The sequence below is a fragment of the Anas platyrhynchos genome, chromosome Z (genome assembly GCF_047663525.1).
Source record: "Anas platyrhynchos isolate ZD024472 breed Pekin duck chromosome Z, IASCAAS_PekinDuck_T2T, whole genome shotgun sequence".
Classification (NCBI taxonomy): domain Eukaryota; kingdom Metazoa; phylum Chordata; class Aves; order Anseriformes; family Anatidae; genus Anas; species Anas platyrhynchos.
The window spans coordinates 77774126-77794026 of NC_092621.1; the positions used below are offsets into that span (position 1 = coordinate 77774126).

General features: G+C 40.3%; 1 protein-coding gene across 3 annotated transcripts in view; it reads right to left on the reverse strand.

The window, feature by feature from the left end:
• Positions 1–19901, reverse strand: part of RASGRF2 (Ras protein specific guanine nucleotide releasing factor 2) — a 136947-nt gene that overhangs the window by 92976 nt on the left and 24070 nt on the right. For 2 of the 3 annotated variants that reach the window (XM_038170752.2, XM_038170751.2), the window contains exon 2: positions 1624–1730. In XM_038170752.2, the coding sequence (XP_038026680.1) occupies positions 1624–1730 (107 nt within the window). Of the gene's footprint in view, positions 1–1623; positions 1731–2399; positions 2500–19901 lie in introns of those variants that run through there. The other variant, XM_038170753.2, reaches the window with a different exon arrangement.

A 19901-nucleotide genomic window follows, 5' to 3' on the forward strand; every position in this document is an offset into this window, starting at 1 on the left:
TTTCTGATACAAGCCACTGTTTCTGATACAATACTCCTCACAGTTATGTCCATTGTTCCATATTATTATAACTGTCGCTTCAGATGATAAGCACAAATAGAAGTGAAAAAGTTATATTATACAAGGGAGATAAACACACTGATCTCTCCCTTAGCAGAACAGAGACTTACTCTTCTGAATGTTGCGCTGCTAACAATCTGGCGGATGCAAAATTCAAGTCTAACCTCTTCTGAGCAAGTTTGCCAATATTTTCAATAGCATGTTTTTTAAAGCTGGCTTAATATTTTGTTAAGTGCTGCCATGGAAATTCATGTGTGATATTTTTATGGAATCAATGTCCTGAGAAGAAATTGTAACTCAGTGTTGTGAGCTCTTCTTGGTTATGAGCCTTTCATACCAGGCAACAGAAAGGAAGAAAACTATCCTCAGAAAAGGGAACATGCTCCAGGATCCTGCTTTCCCCAGATGCCCTTAACACGAGGCAAAAAAGTCAAACTCTTTTCTTCCTTTCCTTGCTGTCATACTTCACAAAAGAAGTTGACCCAAATTCAGTAGCAAGGTGAACAGTTCTGTCATCTCACCTGAACAACATAGAACTGTCTGCTGGTGTTATGGGCTGAGAACTCAACACCCCGTATCTTCTCCATTTCTGAAATAATGTGCTCACTGACAGGACTATTATGCAAAATGTGGCTCGTGATACCACAATTCAGCAGGTGCTTTCCAAGAAAGCATAAGACCTGTTCAGTCAGGTACCACCACTACGAAAATGATAAAGATCCAGAGACTGGGTGTCTAGAAGAGACAGGGCCTGGTGCTGCAGGGACTAATTTCAGAGGATCTAAATTAAAAACTGCTCCCTGGTGTTGTTTCTTTTTAGTTATAAAACGGAACCACTTCTGTTTACATGGCTTAGGTTCTAAGCAACTCAGAAACTGTCTTCTTCCTAGTGCGTTACCATGGTATTGTAGATTAGCTGAGGTTAGTATGTAAGAGAGGAGGCTGGAGAAAGTGCATTTCAGCAAAGACACTTGCCTCTGCAGCCCATGTCTCAAACCTGCAGTTAGCAGATTTTCTTTTAGTTTAAACTGTAAAGCTTGCATATTTGCCAATCATACTTTTCTCGGGGAAATATTACTGCATGGCTGCAAGCATTACTATGCCTGCCATTCACAAGACTGACCATCATTCAGAACTTCATTTTTGAAGAAGAAATTTTATCATAATATCATAAAATTGGCTTGACAATGGTTTCTTACATTTATTCCTGTGTAAGAGCTTTTGAACACTGATTCATTCATTCAGCAGATCACTTATTTCTTCATTCATACAGCACACTTTGCCTTTGATGGACACTAACTGTAGGAGTTGTTTCCAGTAAAAGGGCATTCTTGAACAAGTTCCAACTGAACACAATCACTTGCAAATGATAAAATACTGCGCTGTATGCACAAACTGATAAACACATTTTTTCTATAACATACCCATGAATTGCAAGTAATATACATCCAATACCCTGTAAAATGTATTTTTGTTTAGAGAGCGAGTGAATTTAGATTTTTAAATTACTAACAATTTGTTTATAATAAAACGGAGGTTAAGATCAATGATCAGGTTTCATACCTAGCTTGGTGAATAGCTTCTACCCATTCATCTCCATCAACTTCATCCTCACAACGGAGCTCCAGTGGCTTCTGCCCTTCATGGCCAAATAGAACAGTAAAGTAATACTGCAAATTAAAACAAGAAAAAACAAAAGTTCAGAAACTCTTTTAAATAGAACAGATACATAAAATTTCAAAAAAGAATCTGACTTTTTAAATATAGTGCACACTATTGCCAGCCTAGGAAAACGTGTTTTAAGCCAACGGTCATGAAACACAAACTGAAGATGAAAATAAATCTGTAACATATTCTCCCCTGAATTGATGTAATGCCTTTCATGCAACTTACCATAATTTATTATTCTTAAACTTCCACATACAAGACAACAGAATATAATTCCCTCAGTAGCTTCTACGGTCAAATACAATAGTGGGTGTCAAATACAAGTGGAGTGTCCATAGTTCTTTTTTTCTTGCACTTTTTCAGCTGAGATTTTTCTTAGATGCCATCACAAGGATACCAAATTCAGTAATGACACAACTTCATCACAAGAATGTGCACTGGGTCTAGATGATTTCTTCACCATTGCAAAAGAACGAGACAAAACTTCTTGTTTCCCACACTCCAAAACTGTTTTTCCCTTCGTTTTAGAAGCCCCAGCCATAATCATCATTGCAACATATATATATATATATTTATATGTATATATATATATGTGTATTTTTAAATGAAAATGCTGTTCATAAAAGAAGCATCATATACTTTGATGGCATTTCTTACATAGAGGACTTCACCTGTGGCACGTTCTGTAGAACGCAGAATTTCAAAGAAGTTTTTGCCTTTATCATAATGTAGTCTTACCTAATAGGGAGGGGAAAACCTCCTGTCATCTACTTTAAACCACATTTCACAAGGTTACTTACAGTCAGATAGTAAACAGTATTATTCTGATTTAGGCGAAAACAGGTGAGAAAATGTTCTAACTAAACACACACCTGCAATTTCAATAGATGCCTTAAATGCAGCCATTAGCAAGCCAGCTGTTTCACAGGTGGGGGCACCTGTGATGGGCCTGCCCACACACAGTCTGCAGTTTTTAGATTCAGTGTGATTCAGGAGGCCTTGGAGCCAAACATTTCCTCACTAGACTATTCAGTTTTCTTCAATATCTACCATTTTTTAACCTCTCTTCCTTCATCAGCACAATTAACAAGGAACTTACTGTAACCACATGGCAGTAATCATTTTCTGGAATCTAACAGCAAATTCCACACTCACTCTAGCCAGCGAGTGAGGTATGCAATTTACATTCTCCCACTCCATGAGCCACTGTTTACAGCAGTAAGTAACCTGAAGTGATGTCAACAAACATTCTGCTTTCCTTGTCAAATCCACAGCTCAGCTGAAAAAAAAAAAAACAAAAACAAACAAAAAAAAACCAACTCTCCAAGCCAAGCAAAGTACTGGGGATCAAGAAAATAAAAACCACCTCAGAATAAAAAAAAAAAAACATTTCCAAGGCAGGAGGAAGCATAAACAAGAAACAGAAGGGATGAAATTTTACCTACAGAGAATTGGCTGCAGATATTGTCAACATTTACAATGAACGCTGTCCCTACAATAAAAAAAAAAAAAAAAAAAAAAAAAAAAAAAAAAAGAGTGTTTCAGCCTGTTATTGGCCCCTCCTTAAACATCTGGTAGCCTGCTGTGCAGGCACAACACACAGGTCAGCTGCACAGTCTGCACAGAGCAGGTTCAATACACCCCTGGTGAAATAGATTCACTGGCACCAGCACTGTGTGTGCACCTGTGTTTGCATCTAGGTTTGTGCCTGGGGACTTCACATTTACAAAACCCATCTGCCTCTGAGCTTCTGATTATGCTCCAACGTTTGCTTTCATTTTAGGTAACATGAGTATATATGATGGCATTCCACAAAAATAAAACTATTCATCTGTGAATTGTATTATTTACTAAAAAATGTTACATGTATACAAAACTTTTTTTCATACAGAAGACCACAAATACTGCAGGATCAGCAGCAGATGATTAAAACAACGGAAGCAAGATAAAACAAGCAGAAATATTCACATTTTAAAAGTCCATGCAAAGAAAGTTCAGGCCCAGACCAGCTGAGTTTTTGAAAGAAAACTACTTAAGTGCACAGCCAAAGTTTAATAAATCATTCAAAGGACAAATCATTCTTATTTTTCCTAATTTCTTCAATTGCCTAATCCTGCATTTTTTCAACAATAAATCACTTTTCACTTAAATCTAAATTCCATTAAAAGGGGAAAAAAAAAAAAGAGTTCCGTAAGATTGTTCAGATGGTTCATAACAGTGTTAGACAAAAGCTTTTATAATCATGCAGGGCAGCTGAAGTATCAATCCAGCATCAATATCAATTATCACTTGATTTATCCAGAAGTCAACACCATAGTAAGCAAAATGCAAGCAAAGTATTATAGCACACCTCTAAAAAGAATCTCTAAGACACCCCTGAATTTTAACTCCTTTTAAAATAAATGTCATTTATCCAGCAAAGTATCTTACTATAAGAAAATGAGATGGCATCCATGATGCTGTCCTGCATATTCAAGTTTACGATGAATGTGAATGGACTTACGTAAATATATCTATTTATACATAGATATATAATTTTAGCACTACCATGCTATCTGATAAACAATTCAGCTTCCACATCACTGCAATTTATACAGTATATGTAAAAAACACCTTTCTGTATACACCCTATTAGTTTTCTGAAGTGATGATAGTGAGTATTTATGAACTACAGGACACATTTACACCAACTATCATCATCACCATTCATCAGGTCTGTTGGACACGCAGGCAGGCACTCATGTTTCAAATTAAGCCCATGGTTTGGTTGGACAATTTATTATTATTATTATTGTTTCCTCTAAAAGTCCTTAGTCTCATAGAAGATAAAATGAACAATTTGTATTTTGATATAAAACATACCTGTTTGTTTCATTTAAAGGTACCTTTTCAGTATTCATATAAGCACGAGAAAAATAAGTCTTCATGTTAACTGAAAGATCTTTGCCAGAGAACTTCTCCTAAGCTGACGCTAGACAAGGACACTACCACTAGAGGAATATTACTGAGTATCACGTCTCTGGCTGTAGTCCACCTACCACTGCTCCAAGTTCCTTCCTATGGTGAGAAGGGATGAAATGAGCTGATCATTACTTCTACTTCAGAGAAATGACCGGAACAAGACTAAAAACTTGACAGAAAGTACTTCACCAGAGCATTTCAATGCCACTCATTATGCTGAAATCTCAGCATTAATATATATAACTTTGTCCTCATAAAGTTGTCCAGATAATAGCTGTATTCAAAATAAGGCAGCAAAAGGTTTAATGTTACCATGCTTTCTAAAAGGGGAAAAACATGCTCTCTGCTGGTAAAAAAAAATAATAAAATAAAATAAAATAAAATAAAATAAAATAAAATAAAATAAAATAAAATAAAATAAAATAAAATAAAATAAAATAAATAAAATAAAATAAAATAAAATAAAATAAAATAAAATAAAATAAAATAAAATAAAATAAAAATGAAAATATATGCCTTATAGCCAACACCTCTTTTAGAGCATACTAGGGTAGATTTTCCATCAATACAAACACCCTGAAGACTAAATTTCTCAACAGCAGCATGCTGTTTCCCTTGTGACTGATGAGAGCATTTGCTGTTTATGAGGTGAGAGTCACACCAACACAGGCAGCACTCTCCCAATAAGCAGGGATGGTCCCGCAGCTCACTCTTTTCTCTCCACCTCACATGGAATCTGCAAAGGATATCTCTGCTCTGTCCCTTGATAACTCATCGCTGTGCCTATTTCATCTGTTTACTACTTTTTGTACCCTAGCACTGAGGTAATCCGACACATCTTTTCCATTTGTAAATTAGAAGCGACACTTGCAAAAGAAGCATCTATTTGAAGTTACTGAGACACCAGAGGACCAAGAGGAACGAGCACGAACCCTCCCATAGCGGTGCTGCCACATGTCACAGACTGAAAAGCTACTTCCACAGGTAATAATGCTGCCTGACATCTGCTATTACAAGCTCCTGCCTTCCACTCCTTGTAAATTTGACCAGCTTTCAGTGCCTGAATGGAAAAACTCATACTGCGTAAAAGATGCATGTGTCAACAGTGGTTTTGCTATCTTATCCTTTCCTCAGCACAGCATATGAACATTTAAATTATGTTTCAAAGGACTCCAAGGTGACTACCAAATGTAGTACTGTGGGCTTGTAAATGATTGTAGTGGGGTAATAGCTACTTGCCTATGCATTGCTTTTCCCTAAATTTTCCTTATTAAACATAAAACTAATTTTCTTCATAGTACACTAAAAGAAAAAAAAAAAAAAAAACAAAAAAAAAAACAACAAAAAAAAAAACACATTTTAAAGTTTAAGCATGTTATTTCCTAACATTTTCTAATGTTATTTCCTGATCTGTCAATGACGTAACATGCAGTTCATACCAACTGTATACCTTTGTATACCAAGATTGCTACTGAAAATTAAGTCTTAGAATAGATTATAGAATTATCAAGGTTGGAAAAGCCCTCCAAGATATCTGGTCCAACCATCCCCCTACCACCAACGTCACCCACTAAACCATGTCCCTAAGCACCACATCCAGCCTTTCCTTGAACACCCCCAGGGATGGTGATGCCACCACTTCCCTGGGCAACCCATTCCAATGCCTGTCCACTCTTTCTGAGAAGAAACGTTTCCTAATTTCCAACCTAAACCTCCCCTGGTACAACTTGAGGCCATTTCCTCTGGTCCTACCACTAGTTACCTGTGAGAAGAGGCCACTCTGCCCCAAGCCTGTAGCACTGCATGAGTTATTGTGTCCAAAGTGCAGGACCCAGCACTTAGCCATGTTGAACCTCATCCCATTGGCCTCTGCCCATCAATCTGGGCACCAGTCTGGGTCCCTCTACAGGGCCTTCTTACCCTCCAGCATACCGACACTTCCCCCCAACTTCCTGTCATCTGCAGACTTACTGAGGGTGCACTCAACAACTTTGTCTTAACAAAGGCATGTCTTCAACATGAAATAATGAGGAAGCTTAAACATTTGCTGTATCATTGACGCTTACATTCACAACCTGATGTTTATAAGGGCACACTGAAAATCTTTTGAGGGTAAAAGAGATGGGAAAGACAACTAATTAAGATTGAAGGAGAAATATTTCTAGAAATATTTCTCATTATTAGCTAGAAATAGAAATTATTAGCTAGAAATAGAAATTTCTCATATTAGCTAGAAATATTTGTCATTCTTGACTTCCAAGGAAATTTTCAGAGTCTGGAAATCTGTATGCAATCTCAAGCACTAGGAAATAATTATTGGGCAAAAGAGGACAACCACTGCAGCAATCCATGATTCTCCAGCAATCCTTGAAAGAAAAGCAGTAAACCACTGTCTAAATCAAAGCAGCTTGTACTATTCAAGGACATGTTAACTCATGAAGTTTTCAGATGTCTTCTACTGCCCAAGCTCCAAATATAAAACATCACATGTATTTTATATTTCTTAAATCCTACAGAAAGAGGAGGAAAGGAAAAAGTGTTTTTGGAAGAAGGCAGCATCCCTAAAGTGAATAACAGTGCAGAAGCATGAGGGTGTGGAGGTGAGGAAAATGTTGGGCAGGGGTAAGCAACAATCCCTTCCCATCACTGGATCACAAGGATGTTAGGAGTGGGAAGGAAGGGAAATATTTTTCTTTAAATCATGGGAAAGTAAATGCCAGGGCTGGGTTTTGCCCTATCTTGAGATTTGCTGTGCCACTAGCACTGGCCAGAAATGTGTAGCCCATTGTTATTAAATTAACGTGAAAACAGAGAGGAGGGTGAAAAGTATGACAATTTTTTTTTTAAGCTTCTAGGAAGATCTACAAAGCCAATGCAGTTCATATTTGTATCACAGCAATTAGTTAGAAACTATAACGAGAACAGAATTAGTGTATATTAGACTTAATACGATGTTCTTGGGAAAAGTCACTATTGCTTATATAAAAAGATGTCATCTCCTCTAAACCCAGCAGAGTTCTCTTAAGGGGTCAACAAGCATTTGGATTGCGAAGATACAGTTTTCAAAATGTTTTTGACAGATTTTAAAGGAACTAAACATCCAGGACTGAAAAGAATAATGTCCTTCCATTGATAAAAAGAAGAAAAATAAAAATCAAAAGCTAGGAAATAATTTGAATATTGGACCATCTGTCAGTTCTGACAATGGAACAAGGTCATCAAGGCACTTCTTCAGAGAATTGCGCTGAGAACTGGAACAACAGATTACAAAGGATGACAAAGTTTGTTAATTACTCAAGATAGTAATGACAAGAACCTATTATGAAGAACTGCAGACTCAACACGCTTGAATTACTGGACAATAAAATGGCAGATGAAGTTTGTCGTACACAGATGTAAAGTGACACAGATAAGGGAAAACATTCCAGGTTTCACATGTGAAAAGATGGGCTCTGTGCTTGGTACTACCACTCCGAAGTAAGAACCTGGGATTCTGACAAATAATCCCATGAAAACAACAGTGCATTGCTCAGCAGCTGCCAAAAAAAGCAAATGAGAATGCTAGGGACAATTAGGAAAGAAACATAACAAAGCAGGCAAGACTATTAGGCTATAAAACATCTTGAGTAATGTGAGCACTTATACACGTTTAGTCGTTACAGTTATACTCTGATTGATTTTGATTCTTTAAAGAAATAAGAAGAAATTTGCAAAACTGGTAGTGAGCCACTGCAGTATTTTATCTTACGTGTTTCTTTGTGATGGCATAGTTCTGCTCGAGAAGATTAGGGATTAAGGGTTTTTAAATCATCTTAATGTTACTTCACCATGCCTTGTAGATAGAAATCTGGTACTGAACAGCACAAGAGAGAAAAAACTCTGGAAATAAATAAGAATAAATCTTAAGAATCTGCCAAGCCATAGCAAGAATAAGCCAAGAATAAGAACCTGCCAAGCCACTGGATCAAGAAAAGATGAGAAATTTCTTTGAATGCCATCTCTAACACTGAGGGGATTCAACGATGAGCTGTAGTATCTATTCCAGTTTTGGGTTAAACACTGGCCAAATACATACTGCAACCCTATAAAAGACAACTAAGTCATTGTGTGGTGGATGAGATGGATTGATGCCTTCTCTCCTTAACTAATACTGGATTTATCAATTTATAAACTTCATCATAAAATCTATTTTGGCATGTGTCAGTTAGTCATGTTCCTGAGCTATCCTGCAAATACTGTCTAGGCCAAAAACAGCACTGAGTTCAGTATGTTTAAACATGCAATATTGCACTTAGGGTGGACATACAGAAGTCTATCCCTTTTTATACACCTTTCCAATATTTATTTAAAAATACCAAACCCAACTGTTGTGTAAAACAAACATACAAAAAGAATAATACGCAGTGGTCACTGTAGACCATAATTATCCTGCAACCCCATTGACTTGAATCAAAACGATGCCAAATCATAGTGGTTATGGCATTTGTCTTCATGGATGACAGAATCAGACTAATATGGCCCCATCTGCTAAATTTTCAGTGCAGACCATTTGTTCTTCAGTAACAGTTCATCAACAGGGAAAAATTCTGCCGTACAAAAGGAAATTTCAGAAAGTAAAGACTACAGTAACCAATACAACACAGTAAGCACAGCTAAATTATTCACTACTAATAAACAGAACACGGGTACCATCTTCTCAAAATGTATTTGACAGTGTCCAGTGGGAATTTCCTGTCAGAAATGGAGGCTGTTTGCCTGTAAGGCTGTGCATTACCTAGCTGCAGGACTTCTTCCCTCTTCTCACTATACTCATTTCTCTACTGCTGCTGTCCCCAGGGTCTTGCACTGAACAGAAATAAAGACTGTAACGAAGGGTTAAACTACTGATTTTGTTGGGAAATCTGTGCATGACACGTCTCCTAAAGGTTTTGAAACCCACATGGGGACTTGCTCTCTACCACTATGTGTGACTTTGGCAAAGCAATCTACAAAGCACCTCTCCTACGTTTTAAGGGACCAGAAAGGCTGCATCCCAATACCAGCATATTCAATAGTAAACATTCACAGCATTCCCAGAGCAGCTGCCTTCCTGCTTATCTTTAGCCTCCCCTCCCACGTGTAAGGCCGTAAGGGACTGACACTGATATGTCTCTACGTCTAACATTGTGGGGTAGCTGTACCCTGAAGATACTTTCTATAAAATAAATTCCTATAAAGTGAAAACTGTTTTCTATACCCAGCAAATATATATATATATATATATATATATATAATAAAATTAAAATAAATAAAATAAAATAAAATAAAATAAAATAAAATAAAATAAAATAAAATAAAATAAAATAAAATAAAATAAAATAAAATAAAATAAAATAAAATAAAATAAAATAAAATAAAATAAAATAAAATATGCCTAAACCAAGAGACAGGCAAAATTTATTCTCATATCTAATGGTTTGGGTGTTCTTCAGCTCCCCACTATATGCTATGAATCACTTTCCTAGATTCTTACCTTTTCAAGCACTGGAAAAAGGAGATGTCACTCAGGTCTGCAGATCACACTGATCAATTAAACCTCTACACTTTAGCTACATTGCTTCTGATCTCTCCCAGTTTTCCATTTCTTTTTGATATGTTCCTTATATTCCCTTGCAAAGGGAAAATCACTTGCTTTCCAAGGGTTTCTTTTACTCATATTTTGAGCCATTTTCAGCACACAGACATTCAACACATATGCAGAGAGCTCAGTATATGTGTGTGTTGGGACCATGACCTCCTCTGCTACTGCAACACAAACAACAGAAAAGGAGCACAGAAAGCCCATCACTCTTACTGACAACCTATTCCATCAGAGGCTGGGAGCACAGCTCCTCAGTTCTCCTCTCTGCCTCCCCCTCTCCTCTATGTCACACTAGCTGCTTCCCCTTGGGGCCAAAGAGGAGGAAAATCTTGGTCCTCTCCCAGGCTCTCCTGACTGCCCTCAGACATCTAACAGGAATCAGGATCGCAGCCCAACCTCGCAACTCAGCACACAACAGCTGTATTAGCAGAACACTTTGTTTTTCAAGGTGACAAAGAAAGGACATATGGGAGGAATGGAGAGAAAGAGACAACAATGTATACATGTACAATGCAATCAGCTGACAGTTTTATATAGATTTCAGGAAGTAGACTTTTTTATTTTTATTTTTGTGTCTCATTCCCTCACCGTTCTTAGCAAGCCTAACCTTTCTTCATGTACTGACAGCCATTCTCTCCCTGTCCAACAAACACTCTGAGCATCTGTTATCCAACTTTCTTGTCAGAAATCTGATAATGATGCAGAGCTCTTTCACATGAATTCAGCTGTAAATTACCTCAGTCCTTGTTTTGTCCCACAAAATAAATCCTTGTATTTTAATTAGCAGATAAGACTTTAAAGGGCAGAAGGGACATTAATAATCTTCTAGGGAGACCTCTTGGGTAATGCAGACCAGAAAAATCTCACTAGACAGCTCCTGCATCAAACATAGGCTCAACGTGAGCCAGAGAACCTCCCTGATCAATCCTAACATACAAAGTAATGAAAATCTACCTAAGCCTATGTTTATTTGTTCTAGATGTCAAATTACCCTCACGACTAAAATACATGCACCTTAATTTTAAATAATGTGTGAACAGCTAAATAAGGAAATTATATAACAAGACTCAGTTTTGAATATTTTGTCCATGCAAAGAGTACTGCAACAGTGGTGTCTGGGTTTCTCAGCAGACACACACACACACACAATAATAATAATAAAAAGGCATATACCCAGGTCATATACACAAACAATTTTTATACAGCAAGTAATTTTGAAGTATTAATTACCAAGAAGCAGATTAATTGTCTGGCTTCCTATTTATATTCGGAAGATACACAAACACAGGATTTCTCGTTTTTAACGCTCTTTATAGACAGTAACTAAGCTTCCAGTTCCTCTACAAGGTAAGATTTATGGTGCTCATTTTAGACATAAGGACATGTGCAAAGATGTCCAAATATAGATCAGCTGTAAACGAGTTCAACACAAGATTGCTATAAACAGAGCTTCTCTCTCTGAAGTGAGCCAACATACGATCAAGGAATCAAGAATCAGAAGTCAGCACATCCTAGACCTTGTTACATCTCTGTTATATATAATCATTTCTATATATAAACAGTTTTAGGAAAAACAAACACCCAAAATTTCAAGCCAATGCAGTATTCTGTGAGATGAGGAGGAAGACTGGCATGCTCCACCCTCCCGGACAGGAGATTTCCAGGGCTCTGATGGAAGATAGAAAGCTGACTGCAGTCAGCTACATAGAATGTTTTCAGAACTGGCTATCAAGACTGAGTGTCCTTACGACATGGAAAAAGCATCTTTTCAGGACCACCAGGCTCACCGACACCTCTGTTCTGCAGTTCACTAGGGATGAACTACTCTGTCATTCGCTAGTTCAGCTAGCTTTGGAGCTAGTAACAATCATTGGAAAAAAGAGACAGAATATAGTCTTAAGCAAAAAAAAAGGTTATTCCATCTCCAGAAGTATGTTTTGCTGCCTAGATAACCACCTTACATTTGAATCCAGTCAGAACTGACCCACTAGGAAGGTTTGGATCGAATTTCTTTAACTTCTCTGTACACGTTCTTAAAACTGCTATCCTTTAAGTTCTCCAAGGTTTCATCAATGACAAAAAAAAAAATAATCCTATGCACCTCACCTTGGCTAAGCAACAATTATGGTGACTCAGTCCATAAGACAGTCTTTTACTAATCTTCTATCACATTATTTCAACTTCAGACTATGCCTTGTCAACACCTGTTTTTGTCCAAAGATTCACTGTATTTCCTTAAGCTGATGAAGTTGTTTAGACATACTGTACCAGTAAATTGAAACTAATCCAATCAACTAACCTACCTTGCATTTATAAATGAAAACCTCACATTGGTTAGACTGTTACATCCATAAATACTTTATAGGAAGACAGAGAACTGTTGTACAATGGAACTGGCTAGCCAACAACTGCATTTCTAAATTTGGCAGGAGAATACTAAAATATGTTGACGGCTTGTGTAAAATAATTTACTTTCAGGCTATAAAACCAGCACCATAGAGATGGAATCAACATTTTTATAATGTTCAGTATCAATGACACACTTAAACATTCGTCAACTATTTACCCAACTACAACTGCAGTACATGTTGTCTTTTCAGATTTTCATAAAGATCTCTAAAATCATGTTAGCTGTCATACACTCAATAGATTGTCTTTTAGTAATAAATATTTTGAAGTTTATGCAATGTGAAGTACTTTAAACTCCCAGAAATTTTATTTCATTTTTCAACAAAATGAGTGTCATGAATACAGCAAAGGACATGTAGAAGTTTCCTTTTTAAGTAACTTAAGAATTACTGGTGTTCCCTGCTGCTCCACCTGGACTGTCACAAGTCCAAGGGACCAGATGGGATCCACCCGAGGGTGCTGAGGTATTTTGTGAATGTAATTGCTGGGCTGCTTTCTGTCATCTATCTATCATCTATCTATCCAGATAGATCCTGGATGACTGGAGATTTATAAATGGGACACCAATCTATAAGAAGGGCCATAAGGAGGACCCAGGGAACTACAGGCCTGCTTTCCTGATCTCAGTGCAAGAAAAAGGGATGGAACAGGTCATCTTGAATGCAGTCACACAGCATATGAAGGCCCAGTCAGCACGGGTTCATGAAAGACATGCCCTGTCTGACCAACCTTATCTCCTTCTATGACCAGGTTACCCACCTGGTGGATGAGGGTAAGGCTGTTGATGTAGTCTACCTAGACTTCGTCAATGCCTTTGACACAGTCTCCCATGGTATCCTCCTGGGGAATCTGGCAGTCCATGGTTTGGACGGGTACACTCTTTGCTAGGTTAAAAACTGGCTGGAGGGTCAGGCCCAGAGAGTGGTGATAAATGGAGAGAAATCCAGCTGGTGACCAGTTACCAACAGTGTTCCCCAAGGGTCAGTGTTGGGACCCATCCTCTTTAAGATCCTTCTTGGTGACTTGGATGAGGGAATTGAGTGCACCCTTAGTAAGTTTGCAGAAGACACCAAGCTGGGGGGAAGTGTCAATCTGCCAGATGGTAGGAAGGCCTTGCAGAGAGACCTAGAAGGGCTGCATTAGTGGGCTGAGGCCAATGGGATGAAGTTCAACAAAAGCAAGTGCCAGGTCCTGCACTTTGGTCACAACAATATTTCAGTTGTTCCCAAGCAGTGCTTACACTAAATCTATTTCTTAGTCTGCCAGCAAGGAGGCTGGGGGTGCACAGGAAGCTGGGAGGAGACAGAAGCAGGAAAGGTGACTCCAAGTGGCCAAAGAGATATTCCATAACATGTAACGGAATTACATGAACAATTCATATGGGCTGGTTGGTTGCGGTGGTGGTAGGGCTGCTGCTCGGGGACGGGCTAGGCATCGCTCAGTGGGTGGTGGGCAATTGCACTGTGCCTCACTTGCTTTCCATATTCTCACAGTTTCTCACTGTCTCCTTCTGGACAAGTTGACCAGCACACAGCTAGAGCAATGCATAATGTGATGGGTGAACAAAGAGCTGACGGGTCAGGCTCCAAGGATTATCGTAAATGGGGTTGCATCAGGCTGGCAGACAGTCACTAGGGGGCTTCCACAGGCCTCCATTTCAGGGCCAGTTCTCTTCAATGTTGTCCTAACTGACTTGCATGTAGAACTTGAGGGCATATTGAGTCAGTTTATGGATGACACTAAATTGGGAGGAGCAGCTGACTCCATAGAGAGTAGGGAGGCCTTGCAGAGAGATCTTGCCAAATTAGAGAGCTGGGCAATCCCCAACAATATGAGGTTTAGCAAGAGCAAGTGCTGGATTCTACACCTGGCAAGGGACAACCCTGGCTTTATGGACAGTCTGGGGGATGAGAGGCTGGACAGCAGCCCTGCAGAAAGTGACCTGGGGGTTTTGGTCAATGTCAAGTTGAACATGAGTCAACTGTGGGCCCTGGCAGCCAGGAGCGGCAACTGCGTCCTGGGGTGCATCCAGCATAGCATTGCTAACTGGTCGAGGGAAAGGATTGCTGTGCTTTGCTCTGTGCTCTTTCAGCATCACCTTGAATCCTGTGTGCAGTTGTGGGCACTGCAATATCAGAAGGACATAAAACTATTAGAGGGCATCCAAAGAAGGGCTTCAAAATGGTGAAGGGTCTGAAGGGCATGATGGATGAGGAGTGGCTGAGGTCCATGCATTTGTTCAGCCTGCAGGAGACTGAGGAGAGGCCTCGTTGCAGCCTGCAGCTTCCTCATGAGGGAAGCGGAGGCGCTGGCGCTGAGCTCTGCTCTCTGGGGACTGCACCAAAACTCGAGGGAATGGCATGAGGCTGTGACACAGGAGGGTCTAGCTGGAGGTGGGGAAAAGATTCTTCACTGACAGGGTCTTGGCCACTGAAACAGGCCTCCCAGTGAAGTGGTGAGAGCAGCAAGCCTGCTGGAGTTCACAAAACGTCTAGGCAATGCTCTCTGACATGTGCTTTGGATTTTGGGTGCTCCTGTGCTCTCAGACATGTGCTTTGGATTTTGAGTGCTCCTGTGTGGAACAAGGAGCTAGACTCAAGGATCTGCGGGGGTCCCTTCCAGCTGGGGACATTCCAGCATTTGATGAAGACTCCCAGACATAGACATCTGTTCTGTGTCCATACAGCGGGACAAGCTGGAACACACTGTGACCATTTCTGGCCATCCCACAGCTCCTAGACCAGGAGGCCATTTCAGAGGGGACAGCCTAGGCTCCTCCCTCTTCTCAAAACCTGGTGAGCACAGAGCATGTGACTGACCAAGCCCACGCCATTCCAGTGCCATGAAGACACTGGGCAGGGGACCCAGGGCTCCGGTTGGCCCCGCATTGGAGCTGCAGCCGCTGGCAGCTGCTGGGGCAGAGAGGGCCATGAGGTCACCTAGCAGTGGCCTGTGACCCCATGGCCCTCGCTGCTCATATTGGGGCAGAGCCCGTCCCAGCCTGGCTCTTGCCTGGACTCCCACTGAGCGTGTGTGCAAGGCTTGGAGAGACAAGCAAGGACTTGGTGGAGCAGTGCTGTGGGGCTGTTGGCAGCTGCTCTCAGTGTCCATCCCTGCAGCCAGTGCCTGTGTTTCCCTGGCCCTGCCTGGCTCAGGCAGCCGGGGCCCTGTGAGACACGCTTGCAGCAGCGCAGGTGAGCTGTGCAGGGACATGTGCCCTGGGGCAGCCCGCAGGGGGCTGAGGCTGGGTCTGGGGAGTTTCCTGCTGAGGGGCTAGGGCACTGCCGCTGCCTGCCCCGGCACAGCCACTGACCCTGGCCTCTCTCCTTCTTGCAGCGAGCAGCACCTGTCACAGCGGTGCCAGTGAGGGGAAGCAGGTCCCCATCCACAGCTATCCCCAGCCCGCTGCAGTGAGACAGCATGATGGCCACAGAGGCTGATGTCACCTGCCCTGTGTGCCAGGGGACCACAAAGGTTCTGCCAGCACCGGTTCTGTTTCAGCTGCATCATGCGCTGGGCCAAGAAAAGCATCAGCTGCCCCCTCTGCAGGCAGGACATCACAGCCATACACTACTCAATCAGGTCGGAAGATGACTTTCTGGAGGTCCAAGTTGTCCGCTGTGCAGAGTACCAAGATGACAGCCAACAGGACAAGCAAGTGCCCCAAACTCATGTGAGTGGCCTCCTGCCCGAGGAATGGGCAGCCCTCTCAGGGAACACCTGGAAATCATCAGTCCTCTGAGGCCCTGGGTGCGCCAGCAAGCCAGGGAGTTGTTCGACGCTGCCTGGTGGGACCAGGATCTGCTGGAAGCCTACATTATTTCCTGCCTTTGCCGCTGTGGGCTGGCTGAGCACGCCTTGGTCCGGGAGCTACAGCCATTCCCGCAGGGCCATACAGCAAGCTTTGTGCACCAGCTCATTGATGGAGCCATGGAGATGTGTAGTGTCCAGTTCCTCAGGGAGCTGGGGCTCCTGCAACCCCCTCCTGCCAGCCAGCACCAGAGTGGCCCTGAGGTGGATCTCAAGGGCCCCCTGGACACCAGGGAGCCAGAAGACAGCCCTGTGGCCACCTCCAGCCCTGCTGCCTCCCCTCCGGAGACTCCTCTCTCCAGCCTGCACTCCTCCAGCAGCCTGGAGGCTTCTGATATATAGGAGCTCCCCAGCACCTCCAGTGCTGCCCTGCATGGGGGTCCTGACCACCCATCCTCTGCACCCATCCTCGGAGAGCAGGAGGAGCCCTTCACAGAGCCGGGACAGCAGTGGAAGATGCCATGGTGCAGGGCTGCAGCCACAGGCCCTCTCCTCCTGTGAGAACCGAGAGCACTTCCAAGCTGACTCCATTTAGAAGAAGACATAGTGAGATGAACAGTGGAAGCAGGAAGGGCAGAAAACTATGGGCATCACTTACCCAGAAACACATCTGTAGGTTGTATGTAGAATAATGGGGTTTTCTGTTTGTTTTCTACACAGAGGATATGCTGTGTTTTTCTCTTAAGCAACCTCAAATGTTGCCTCCTGTGTCTAGCTGCATCCCCAGGAGCAATAGATTTACCTGAACAAAGAGACTGAGTTCTCTAGGGAGATCATCTTTGAACAGGAAAACCTTCACATGACAGTACCAATGTTGCTAGTCTGCAACAAATACTATGAAGCCTTGGCTTGAGCCTTGCAAAACAACACTCAGATCTTTCGTTTGCAGCAGGCTAATGGCCAAATGTTATCGATTTCTTGCCAGTTTGACAGAAGTCAGCAGTTCATTAGGTCTTGATCTTGCCGTACAATCACAGAAACTTTTCTGGCCAGTAAAGATTGGTGTTTACTATTTACTTCACAACACTTTTAATAATAAATTACTGAAAAAACTAACATGGAAAATAAAGTAGAGTGGCTAAATTAGCTTCAGCTTGAACACAAATAGAACTATTTCAAAGGATGTTATTGCACTTTCTTTTAGTGCTGCCAATATCAATTTTTAGCAGTTACAAACTCTGGTATTATACTGGATTTTCTCAAAATTATAATCATGATTCACGGTTCTTAATGTAATATAATGATAAAATCTGATCAAAGAAGAATTCGTGTGGTAAATGCTGAAATTCAAATTGTTTTACATTTCTTCTTTGCATTTGCACATAGCTGTCTCATTTTTGGACAAAGTTATTTTTCCTTTCACACAAAATATAAATTCCCTCTTTTATTTCATTCAATTTTACCAAAACTGATCCTTTTTTTCAAAAAAAAAAAAAAGGTACACACAGAAAAACAACACCAACACCACATATTTAAGCCATCAATTTAAACCAAAACATTTGATAACCTGTTAATCATCAAAAGCTGCATCTAAATTCAAATAGTTTCTGTTGGGGTTTTGTTTGCTTGTTTGTTTCTAACTCACTGGAATTTAATGTGGGAAGACTATGCCTCAAATTGAGTTCCTCTGATCACAGTTCTCTCATGTTTGGAGCTTTGTAGCCCACATGAATATTATCCATTTCAAAGCCACAGAAACACACACAGCAGTGTGTAAAGAACACAATGGATGGATTGAAAAGCTGCACAGTTTTGCTGCTGACAAGAAAAGAAACATACCAAGGAAAGTATAAAGACCATAATATTTTGTACCAACAGGCATAAATTCAAATACAGTAGGAATCAGCAGCTTTCAGATCAGTTAAAATCCTCATCCACTTTCCTACTGAAAACACATTTTTTTTCTGCAGCAACAGACAGAATATTGCTTAAGACATCTTTTCTTGAGGAACATTTCAATTAAGAGAAAATTACTGCTTGTATCTTCTACTTTCATCTACACCAGAGTTAGGCTAGGGAGGTGGGGTTGGTAACAAGGCAAAAAACAAACTTCTATCCCACAGGAAATTCTACTGCTTCAAGATATCAAGAATTATTTAGAAATGTATAAAGAACAAAAAATCTTTCATCACTTTGTGTTGAATTTGTGAATGATGATGGATCAACCAAAACTACTTTGTTGGAAGCATATTCCATGTTAACCTACATGTGCCTAAAGGGAACTGTAATGCGGCTCTTGTCTCATACAGGTGTACCTTTTATATGACCCACATTTCCATAGTAGATCTAAGTTCATAGGTCAACCAGGACACATGGTTCTCAGCTGTGGTAGAAGCAGGGGAGTGCCAATGACTACAAAAAAAAAAAAAAAAAAAAAAACAAACATGAGAGGCACCATATCCTGCTATGAGCCACTGTAACCATATAGACCAATAAAGTTTAACACTGCTCAGGTTGAAGACAAGCATTTCATTGTGGATCACTGGATAATTTGATTTATCAAATCAAGCCAGCCAAAAATTAAGTACTGAATCACATGGGAAAAATTGCCGTTAATTGAATGGAGGTTTTTCAGGTCTCTTGAAACTGCTTTGTCCATCCAAAATAATACTGTCAGAAAGTTGAAGGTCAGCATCCACTGAAACCTCTCTTCTATTCATTCGTTTCATTCTTACAATTCTATTTTTGACACCTCCTCTCTAACTTTTGTAATATAAGAAATTGAGAACCTTCTTTGTTCTATTGTTGAATAAAAATGGGATACTTCTTCTACAGCAGAAGTTTTAGCAATTAGGCTCATCCTATTGCCCAAAATGCCAGAAAGATAACCTCGGTCAGGTTTCTTTAAAAAGGAGGAAAAAATAAATCCCTATCAAGTCATTAAAATTATCACTTCCAAAGATATAAACAATCTATGAGTAGCTGTAGTGCTTCTGATAGTTAAAGCTGGGAGTTTCGAAGTTCACGTTTTGAACACAACAGAGGAAATACTTGCTTCTTCAGTAGCACATAGAGATGTTTACCTGACATTCTTGTATATACCAAGTTGTAGCAGCAAAGAATCATTATAGTCCTTTATTCCCATGTAAAAAAAAAAAATATATATATATATATATATATATATATATATATACAATGTAAAAACTGTATGGCTGCCTAATACAGAAATGTGAATGACATAGCTAGCTAGTGTAATGGAGGAGAAAAAAAAAAAAAAAAAAAAAAAAAAAACACGGTTCATTGATATTCTAGCTTCAAAGTAACATTCCCATTATTACTGTCATACTTATACAGACAGGTTTGCATCAAGAATTTTGTGAGAAAGTTCTGCAGGATACAACTATAAAGAACTGACCTGGAACAATACTACCCA